The sequence below is a fragment of the Protomyctophum bolini genome (assembly GCF_963924005.1).
Source record: "Protomyctophum bolini genome assembly, chromosome: 7".
NCBI lineage: Eukaryota > Metazoa > Chordata > Actinopteri > Myctophiformes > Myctophidae > Protomyctophum > Protomyctophum bolini.
This window is the reverse complement of record NC_137868.1, coordinates 34938107-34949886: the sequence shown is the minus strand read 5'-3', so window position 1 is coordinate 34949886 and position 11780 is coordinate 34938107. Positions and strand designations below refer to the sequence as shown.

Here is an 11780-nt window from a genome sequence, read left to right as displayed (position 1 = left end):
TCTTCACCTAACTCCTCATGTCAGATACAGGCACAGTTTAAGCTGAACAGAATGTACAAGCCTGGGGACGTCGTTCTGGGTGGCTTGTTTGAGATCCATTTCTCTTCCGTCTTTCCAGAGCTGTCTTTCACCTCCAAGCCACACGAGTTCAGTTGCTCTAGGTGAGTAGCAAAGTAACAATGAAATTGTTTGACCGTGGAATCTTTTGCCAGGAACCACCACAAGAGAATAAAACTTTTCTTTTTTTACAATTTGTCTAGATTTTCCAAAATTTCGTTTTGTAGATCAGCTATTTTCGAATGATTGACGATGAGATAGGATTAAAGTTGTCAAACTGATTTTGATGATATATTAGCAAAACTGGAGAATCGGTAACTTCTTGCATTGATAGATAGTAACACAAGAATAGTTGATGTATGTTTCTACAAAGATAAATATGCATTGTTACAGTGTGATGTTGTGTGTTAGTGTTTACATTCGAGGGTTCAGGCAGGCCCAGGCCCAGGCTTATGCAATAACTGAAATCAACAAAAAACCCAGTTTACTGCCCAATGTGACTCTGGGATATATCCTCTATGATACCTGTTTGACGACTGAAGTTGAATTCCGCGGAGCCATGTCACTGGTCAGTGGGACAGAGGAGCACTTTCAATTGGATGAGAGCTGTGTTGGGTCTCCTCCCGTGCTAGGAATTGTGGGTCCTGGTACCTCATCGAGTGCTATTGCTCTCTCTAGAATATTAGGTTTATACAGAGTACCCATGGTAAGTTTCCTACTTCAATGCCCTGTCACCACGATCTATTTAATTTAGTTTATTTGGTTATTCACAAATCAATCTAAGCTAAAAAAGGGTTTGAGCCAAAATACATTGCAATAGTAATCGTTCAAGGCCATAGCCACTTGCCCAAATGTGATGACCTGTTATTTGGATGAGCCTAAGGATCATAAAAAAAACCTTGAACGATTACTATTGTAATTTCTTTTGGGTCAAATCTTAGATTGACTGGCATAAATGTATTGATCCTTTTTACAGCTTGAAAGACATATTTATAACATATTTATTTGCAGGCACCACATGTGAACAGAGAGGGCAGACACGATGCATCAGTATGACCTTTGACTTATGACTCAGAAATCCTACAGCCCCCTGACAGTGTCGCTGTCCATGGTGCTATTATACATTGTTATAATAATATGGGGTAGAGATTTCGCATCTCCGGCAGTTGGGGAATCATTATTGAATATTCTGTGTAATCTATGTGGAGTATAATAGGTTCTATTAAAAATGTTAAACTGCATTTGTCTGTGTTTAGTGGAGATTAAGAAAGTCTGAGAGCACTCAAGCAAGTTATGCCAATCAATGTCATCATAAATAAACCCCAAATCAGCTTCCCATTTCCGCTTTACAGGCATAGTATTGTAGATATTGCGTGCAGGGGAAAAGTTTCACAAAAAAAGAAGAAAGATGTGTATAGGCCTATCACAGAACAGATGTTTTGTGCCCTTTTTCAGATAAGTCACTATGCTGCTTCCTCTACTCTGAGTGACCTGAATCAGTTCCCGTCCTTCTTTAGAACAATCCCAAATAATGACTTTCAGGTAAACAGTTGTACATGTTCCACACACTAACAAATACCTCTAGTGAGTGTAATTGATTATGCATAATCTGTGTAGGTCCGAAATTCATCCAATGGTGGAAGAAGTACACAGATGTTTGTATTAAGTAGAAGTAGTAATATCACAATTTACCTACAGTATATGACTAGCCTGCATTAAAAAACGTACTGGTGTATACAGTATATTCACGTTTTTATGTTTTACTTCTTTTTTTTGTCTAAAAACAGAAGCTCTAATTTTGAATATCTAGCCTAAGCACTACCTCAGAAAAAACTGATGCACAAATCTGTGTTTTTTCTTTTGCACACTATTTTGTCAAGAGAATAGGGAATATAGAGACAGATTCATTTCTGATCAGATTCAAATTCTTTAGGTGCGAGCTATGCTGCAGCTTATGATGCGGTTTGGATGGACCTGGGTAGGATTGCTGTTTAGTGATGATGCCTATGGCCGCAATGCTGGCCGAACCTTCCATTCTGACCTGGCCCGGTCTGCTCTGGGTTGTGTGGCTTATTCAGAAGCCCTGCCCTGGGACAATGACCTGGACAAACTGGACAGGATTGTCACTGTCATGAAGGAATCCACAGCTCGTGTGGTCATTGCGTTTGCATATGGAACCTATATGATAAATATCATGGACGAGGTTTGTTTTATTATCAGGGATTTGAAATGTATGTTGTATGTAACCTTTCTTTGACCAGGAAGGAGAGTTCCGATGAGATGAGAAACCTCTTTTGAAAATAATTATTATATATGAAATGGTTATAAGAAATTTAAAGTAAGTTACACTGAAGGAAATGCATTGCTTCATAATATATCATATATTGTGCGTGTGTGTGTGTGTGTGTGTGTGTGTGTGTTGTCAAAACTTGACTATTACAACTCCCTCCTTACTGGCCTACCGGCATGTGCACTTAAACCCCTCCAACTGATCCAAAATGCCGCAGCTCGCTTCGTCTTCAACCAGCCAAAATTCTCACACGTCTCCCCCTTCTCCGCTCCCTCCATTGGCTCCCGGTCACTGCCCGCACAGAATACAAAACTCTGATGCTGGCATTCAAAGCAACCAAAGGCATGGCTCCCCCATATCTCACAAGTATGATCGTATCCTACAAACCCTCCCACGCACTCAGATCAGCCAACGCAGGAAAGCTGGAGGTACCTTCACTAAAAACGCCGGGACAACGCTCCACACGTCCCAAACTCTTCTCCCTTCTGGCTCCAAAACTATGGAAAGCACTTTCCATCACAGTCAGAACGGCAGCCTCACTCCCAATCTTCCGCCGTAGTCTGAAAACCCACCGCTTCAGACTCCACCATGGCCCGTAGCACTTTCCCTAGCCTAGCCCTTTAGATGGCACTTTATGTAGACTCAGATAATAGACTTAGGTTAGCGTTGTTATTTTAGACAGACTTATGGCTCGTTACGTAGACAGCACTAGAATTGCATTTTATGTAGTCATAGCACTTTATAGTACACATGTATATCGTGTAATATATAATATGGTATAGTACAGTATGTATAGTTGACATAGATACTCCATTGTTACGTTCTAGTTTATACATGATTCATGATAACCACATTTGATATATGTGATGTATGCCATGCTTTTTTTTTTTTGCTTAAATGTATGCCATGCTTTTGTTTTTGCTTAAATGTAAGTCGCTCTGGATCAAGAGCGTCTGCTAAATGCCTAAATTGTAAAATTGTGTGTGTGTGTGTGTGTGTGTGTGTGTGTGTGTGTGTGTGTGTGTGTGTGTGTGTGTGTGTGTGTGTGTGTGTGTGTGTGTGTGTGTGTGTTCCACACCATCAACAGGTGGTAAGACAGAGAGTGACAGGTCTGCAATGGTTAGCGGCTGCAGGTTGGACGACATATACTCATTTCCACACTCCTCGCTACATGCCGTACCTGTTGAGCACCCTAGGGGTCGCCATCCATCGTGGAGAGATACCAGGATTCAAGGACTTCTTGTTAAAAATACATCCTGGCAATGATCCTGACAATACACATGAAAACTCCATTGTGAGTAATTCGTTATTTCAAACATTTCTAGGGTAATTTTTGCAATTACTGCGGCTTTGCTGCCACTAACCATCTCTATCCCCCAATTTCCTGTCACCATACTGTACACTATCCAATAAACACAGAAAAAGCCTCCCCCCAAAAAAGTATAAAAGACAAACACACACACATGTCCATGGTAGCCTACTGGTGACTGATATTGTCCTTCTAATGAATGAGGGGGCTGTGTTTTTCAATTACTTTTTCATTTTATTTTATCATTTATTTGAAGAAGAAGAAAATAGTAAATACACACAAAATATTGAATCAAGTAACGTAAACACTGTCTGGAATGCACACAAACGTATGAATAAAAATGAATATCCCCTTTTTTGTGTAAATCCGCAAATGGCAACAAACCACTCCATTCCCATTGAAAAGCATTGTCAGAATCTGCCCTTATGGGCAAAATCAAAGTTCAGTGCATTCTTAAGTCTTTGCGTTTCTTTAGGTGAGGCAGTTTTGGGAGCACACATTTCAGTGTAAATTTGCACCCCTTCCGTCAGAGTGGGTGGATGCTGGTGGAGAGCTGTGTACTGGACAAGAGGACCTAGGAAATTCAGAAACGACCCTTGTGGATGTGTCTGACCTGAGGCCAGAGTATAATATATACAAGGCTGTGTATGCTCTGGCCCATGCCCTCCATGACATGTTGCAGTGTGTGCCAGGAAGAGGGCCTTTCATTTGGCACAGCTGTGCCAGTTTGCAGACAATACAACCATGGCAGGTGTGATATGAATGTACAGTTTAGTCTCCTAAGGTTTCTAGTTGTAGTTGTATTCTAATTTATAATAATAATACATATTTTACAATTTCTAGCTTGTATATTACCTGGAAAAGGTCAACTTCACCACGTCATTTGGTGATGATGTATCATTTGATGAGAATGGTGATGTTTTACCAATCTGGGATATCATGAACTGGGTGTGGCTCCCTGATGGAAGCACTACGGTTCACAATGTGGGTGTGGTCAAGAAATCTACCTCCGCAGGTGAAGAACTCATCCTTGACGAAGACAAAATCTTCTGGAACTTTGAATACTCAAAGGTTACTAAAATAGCTAATGTCAAATTATTTCATAATTTGAATGTAATTTAGTTTGGACTGAAATTGATGTTTTACTTTCCTCTGTAGCCTCCTCGGTCAGTGTGCAGTGAGAGCTGTTCCCCTGGAACCCGTGTGGCCAGAAGGAAAGGGCAACCAGTCTGCTGCTTTGACTGCATTGCTTGCTCTGAGGGAGAAATCAGCAATGAGACCGGTAGGTTTACATCATGTATGTACAGTAGGTTATCTGTAGAATTTAGAATTATACTGTAATCTGTCCCTTTACTTCTCTTTATTAGACTCTAGAGAGTGCACCAGTTGTCCAGAGGACTTCTGGTCTAGTCCCCAGCGTGACCACTGTATCCCTAAGAGTGTGGAGTTCCTCTCCTACAATGAGGCCCTGGGTATCTCCTTGACAACTATTTCATTATTAGGCACACTTATCTGCGCCACTGTCCTGGGAATCTTCATTTATTACCGAAACACACCTATGGTACGAGCCAACAACTCCGAACTCAGCTACCAACTTTTGATGTCACTGAAACTATGTTTCTTGTGCTCACTTCTGTTCATTGGCCGCCCCAGGCTCTGGACTTGCCAAATGAGGCATGCAGCATTTGGTATCAGCTTTGTACTATGTCTCTCATGTATCCTGGTAAAGACTATGGTGGTGTTGGCTGTGTTCAAGGCCTCCAAGCCTGGGGGTGCAGACATTATGAAGTGGTTCGGTGCCATGCAGCAGAGAGGAACTGTTCTGGGTCTTACTCTCATCCAGGCAACAATCTGCATAGCCTGGCTTGTGTCTGCCTCACCAACTCCTCATAAAAACACACAATACCACAGTGATAAGATAGTCTATGAGTGTGCTGTGGGATCAACAGTTGGTTTTGGAGTGTTGTTAGGTTATATTGGTTTACTGGCCCTACTCAGCTTCCTCCTAGCATTCATGGCAAGAAATCTTCCAGACAACTTCAATGAAGCCAAGTTAATCACTTTCAGCATGTTGATCTTCTGTGCCGTGTGGATAGGCTTCATTCCTGCATATATCAGCTCTCCAGGCAAATATGCAGATGTAGTGGAAGTATTTGCTATTTTAGCATCTAGTTCTGGTGTGTTGGTGGCATTGTTTGGACCGAAGTGTTATATCATCCTTTTGAAACCAGAGAGAAACACTAAGAAGTCTATCATGGGTCGAGGCACCTCCAAGACATAGAAGCAGAAATTCAATCACAAAACAGTTCATCTGTGTGTATAACGATAAGTTTATAAAAATACATGTGATTGTCAATAAGTAGTATAATCTTATATCTGCCAGATTAAACTGAAATTGTACTGCTGTACTTAAACAAATAAATAAAATGAAAAATAAGATGTTCAATCCATTACTCAGATGACCTGTGCTGTATGTAGTCACCATATGCAGAAGGAAGGCAGGAAGAATGCATGCTTTTTGGTGAGATTAAATACCCTGCCCAATTGGTCAGCTGACTGCCACATCAGCGAATGACATGTGGGACTGCAAACACTCTATACACCCACATAGTAATGCAGCATATTAACCCCTCAAATACCTTTATATCCCTTGAGCATAGCATGAACACGCTCGAGTATATCTGACTGAACTAACTCTGCAAGCTACGCACTTCCACCTGTAAACCTGTGATATGACAAATAAAACAAATTCTGATTCTAACCTGGACTTGAGAGTGTATGAAAATGGGACACTTGAGTTAGATTAACACTGAGGATTTTACATGAAAAATGGGGGTCTGTGGCTTGGCCTACATTTGCATAACTTTGGGTCCTTGAAATTAAAACGTTTGAGAACCACAGCGATAACAAACTCTAACCGGTGTAGCTAAGGACCCAAAATTTGACGGCTGTCTACTGTATATGCCTGTCTAATGTGTCTATAAAGTGCTTTTATATGGTACAGGTGAAAACGGATGCTGGTCATCAAAACTAATACTTCTCATCTGAAACCCACCAGTCAATACCGTAATGCTTATTTAGGGTATTTTCTCTTAAACATTTTGATGTATTATCTGTCTGTATTATGACGCTCTACAATAGACCTAGCTACAGTAGTACGTAATGGCACCCTTGTGTCCATGTTGTTAATTAATTGTTGTTAATTAAACTGGGGGTCCATGAAATTCAAAGTTTCCAAAGCCCTGCCTCTCTCTACCCAGATGGGCGTTGTGACACATTACGTAATGTCATGATTTGACAGAATGGATGACATAGCATATAAAGTACAGTGTATAAAATGTAAGAACTGCACAAAGGTAAATGCGAGAGGGGGTTAGACAGAGGACAGTCATGACGGCTTGTGTAGACACACACCTGCTTTCATACCTGTACTTGTATTTTACATTGTTCTCTTTTTTCTCTCCTTTGTATTCCTCACCTAACTCCTCATGTCAGATACAGGCACAGTTTAAGCTGAACAGAATGTACAAGCCTGGGGACGTCATTCTGGGTGGCTTGTTTATGTTCCATTTATCTTCCGTCTTTCCAGAGCTGTCTTTCACCTCCAAGCCAGACGAGTTCAGTTGCTTTAGGTGAGTAGCAATGTAACAATGAAATTGTTTGACCGTGAAATCCCATCTGAAAATATATTTTAGAGAATAAAACAATTTTTTACAATTTGTCTAGATTTTCCAAACTTGTAGATCAGCTATTTTCGAATGATTGATGATGAGATAGGATTAAAGTTGTCAAACTGATTTTGATGATATATTAGAAAAACTGGAGAAGGGTTCAGGGCCGCCCAGGCCCAGGCTTATGCAATAACTGAAATCAACAAAAAAGCCAGTTTACTGCCCAATGTGACTCTGGGATATATCCTCTATGATACCTGTATGACGACTGAAGTTGAATTCCGCGGAGCCATGTCACTGGTCAGTGGGACAGAGGAGCACTTTCAATTGGATGAGAGCTGTGTTGGGTCTCCTCCCGTGCTAGGAATTGTGGGTCCTGGTACCTCATCGAGTGCTATTGCTCTCTCTAGAATATTAGGTTTATACAGAGTACCCATGGTAAGTTTCCTACTTCAATGCCCTGTCACCACGATCTATTTAATTTAGTTTATTTGGTTATTCATAAATGTAAAATATGATAATTAGGCCAGTCAATCAAAATACATTGCAATAGTAATCGTTCAAGGCCATAGCCACTTGCCCAAATGTGATGACCTCATCAAGACCTCATGAAGACGGCTATGGTCGTTTTTAGCCGAAGGAGTGTTTTTCGTGCAAAACGAATGCTTGCAATTGATTCAGAATCATGAATAACCCCTAGTTCGACATGTCACATGCTACTTAAAGCATCATTTAAATATAGGTTTTCAATGGTACCCCAACCCCAAATTTACCATGATCCACAATTTATATAATAATCCATTTTTAATATGTTATTTGGATGAGCCTAAGGATCATAAAAAAAACCTTGAACGATTACTATTGTAATTTCCTTTGGGGTAAAATCTTAGATTGACTGGCCTAAATGCATCAGTCAGTGTTAGAACTGAAGTATAACTTTTGACTTGGCTCATAGGAATCCTACAGCCCCCTGACAGTGTCGCTGTCCATGGTGCTATTATACATCCTGCTACCCTAATAGACAGGGGGTACATGAGCACATGGCCGTTTATCCAAGAGCTTTCTCCGACCGAACCACACTTTCACCACACATCTCTATATGCAAAATAAAACCTGCACACTCCCAGAAAACATATAGACTACATTGCATTCGCCACAAATGTCTTATTTACTGTTTAAATATTACTTTTGTCAAACACGCTATTATTGCTCAACCTCACCAGCCTACGTCAAAATCGTCATGTTGGCGTCTACTACGCCAACTACGTTCACTTAATGGGGCCAGTCCTTCACAGTGACACACGCGTTAGATGAACCACGCGACCGGGATGGTTTCTACCCCTCAATGTCGTGAATCTGCTGCGCCCTTCTAATGCTGCGCCACGCCTACTCTAGCTAAATGTGGAAGCCGGAAACTGCTGACCTATAGAATCCTGTAACGATCCTCTCGGGAGATGGCCCGGGTCACGGTCACGTGCGAAATAGCGCTTATGCAACAATTACCCTAAAAACACAAACACCTCAACTCGATGTCATTGTGAATAAGAATTTCGAGCGAAAAAATAATTTTTGGAAGGACACTTTCACCCAGTATGAAGCTAAATGTGGAAGCCGTGTGTGTCACACCAAAACGGGTGACCTATAGAATCCTGTAACGAGCCTCTCGCACTGCCTGCGAGTTGGCTCCGTCTAATAAGCACATTTAGAACTTCCTGTTTGGAAACCGAAACAGATGCTTCTGACATTTGCCTGTGCGTGCTTCATCGTTGTACTTCTCAACACATTTCCCAAATCTCAGTGATTTATCCACACATCGCTCTGTGTGTGTGTGTGTGTGTGTGTGTGTGTGTGTGTGTGTGTGTGTGTGTGTGTGTGTGTGTGTGTGTGTGTGTGTGTGTGTCGCGTCGCCCTCCAGCTGCAATTGCGAGTGTGCGCTGCCGCTGTGTGCAGGGCACACTACTGAGTTTAAAAACACAGCTGAAACATGAAGTGGAGTCTGTCAACTCCCGCAATTTCCTTCTTCCCATATTGCGCTGCAACGACACTAGGATTGAGCCCCACGAAGGGGGGCGAAATTCTAGTTGTTATAATAACTAGCCCTTACCCGTTGTGACATATTTGCCCCCCTCTTGTGGCCGTGGGGGGTACTGCGCCCGGGCGCATTGCCCATCGTGTGGTGATGTAAAAACAATATTTGTACAGTAAATATGACAGTTGCGTCTGTAAAAAGTAGCCTAGCCGGTTTCTGGGAGCGTGCAGGTTTTTTTTGGCATGGAGAGATGTGTGCTAATAGTGTGGCTCGGTCGGAGATAGACCACAGACGGATAAACGGGGGTAAACTGCTGTTTTTATTCACTAATAAATTCATTATTAATCATTAATGTGTCAAATATTCATATGGTCAATGCCTGTGTGAAAAGTGGGAGTGATTCGTGCAGTCAATGATGAGATAACGCGCTGTCAGTGACATTCAGACAGACAGACATTCAGACATTCGCTGAATTATAGTATGATGATATAGGGTAGGGCAGATTGTGTTAAAAGAGCACATTGTGCTCCAATTGGTTTCTGAAAAATTCAGATCACATTGATTCAAAAAGGCAATGCCTGCCCTCCTTGTTTAAAGAATAAAGGCAATCAAGATTTGATCAAAAAACAAAGACAAGGACAAAAAAAAAAAAAAACATCTTTTCTCAAATGTTCCTCCGTACATTGTATACAATCTTTTCTTTTATGAAGTTAACTCGTTCAACTAATGTCTCTGAGAGGGAGAAATTTCAGATTTCCAGTTTTGAAGAATATATTTTTTCCCAGCTGCGCCAGCCAACAAAATAAAGTATGATATGATGGCTTAATGCGAGTCCCTGTATGTCACCCAATATCCAGATCCTAGTATCAGGTACTATGTCACACCCTACTACTTCTGAAGTTGTTCTAACTATGTATTTCCAGAACTCCTCCAAGCATGGACAGCTCCACAGCATATGAAGTAAATCTCCATCAGAGATTTTGCATCTCTGGCAGTTGGGGGAACCATTATTGAATATTCTGTGTAATCTATGTGGAGTATAATGGGCTTTATTAAAAATGTTAAACTGCATTTGTCTGTGTTTAGTGGAGATTAAGAAAGTCTGAGAGCACTCAAGTAAGTTATGCCAATGTCATCATAAATGCACCCCAAATCAGCTTCCCATTTCCGCTTTACAGGCATAGTATTGTAGATATTGCGTGCAGGGGAAAAGTTTCACAAAAAAAGAAGAAAGATGTGTATAGGCCTATCACAGAACAGATGTTTTGTGCCCTTTTTCAGATAAGTCACTATGCTGCTTCCTCTACTCTGAGTGACCTGAATCAGTTCCCGTCCTTCTTTAGAACAATCCCAAATAATGACTTTCAGGTAAACAGTTGTACATGTTCCACACACTAACAAATACCTCTAGTGAGTGTAATTGATTATGCATAATCTGTGTAGGTCTGAAATTCATCCAATGGTGGAAGAAGTACACAGATGTTTGTATTAAGTAGAAGTAGTAATATCACAATTTACCTATATGACTAGCCTGCATTCAAAAACGTACTAGTGTATATTCACGTTTTTATGTTTTACTTTTTTTTTTTGTCTAAAAACAGAAGCTCTAATTTTGCATATCTAGCCTAAGCACTACCTCAGAAATAACTGATGCACAAATCTGTGTTTTTTCTTTTGCACACTATTTTGTCGAGAGAATAGGGAATATAGAGACCGATTCATTTCTGATCAGATTCAAATTCTTTAGGTGCGAGCTATGCTGCAGCTTATGATGCGGTTTGGATGGACCTGGGTAGGATTGCTGTTTAGTGATGATGCCTATGGCCGTAATGCTGGCCGAACCTTCCATTCTGACCTGGCCCGGTCTGCTCTGGGTTGTGTGGCTTATTCAGAAGCCCTGCCCTGGGACAATGACCTGGACAAACTGGACAGGATTGTCACTGTCATGAAGGAATCCACAGCTCGTGTGGTCATTGCGTTTGCATATGGAACCTATATGATAAATATCATGGACGAGGTTTGTTTTATTATCAGGGATTTGAAATGTATGTTGTATGTAACCTTTCTTTGACCAGGAAGGAGAGTTCCGATGAGATGAGAAACCTCTTTTGAAAATAATTATTATATATGAAATGGTTATAAGAAATTTGAAGTAAGTTACACTGAAGGAAATGCATTGCTTCATATATCATATATTGTGTAGTATTTTGTGTATGTATGTATGTGTGGTTGTGTGTGTGTGTGTGTGTGTGTGTGTGTGTGTGTGTGTGTGTGTGTGTGTGTGTGTGTGTGTGTGTGTGTGTGTGTGTGTGTGTGTGTGTGTTTCCACACCATCAACAGGTGGTAAGACAGAAAGTGACAGGTCTGCAATGGTTAGCGGCTGCAGGTTGGACGACACTTCCACATTTCCACACTCCTCGCTAC

At 41.1% G+C, this 11780-nt stretch overlaps 1 protein-coding gene across 1 annotated transcript; it reads left to right on the top strand.

Annotated features, from left to right (window-relative positions):
* Positions 1-1999: 1999 nt before the first annotated feature.
* LOC308318663 (extracellular calcium-sensing receptor-like) lies at positions 2000-5990 on the top strand (the record flags this gene model as incomplete). The annotated part of the gene is made up of 6 exons (XM_080768287.1): positions 2000-2260; positions 3435-3641; positions 4132-4407; positions 4500-4727; positions 4815-4938; positions 5024-5990. The coding sequence occupies 6 exons, from the start codon at positions 2000-2002 to the stop codon at positions 5935-5937; spliced, it is 2010 nt and encodes a 669-aa protein (XP_080624413.1). The 3' UTR covers positions 5938-5990.
* Positions 5991-11780: the final 5790 nt, after the last annotated feature.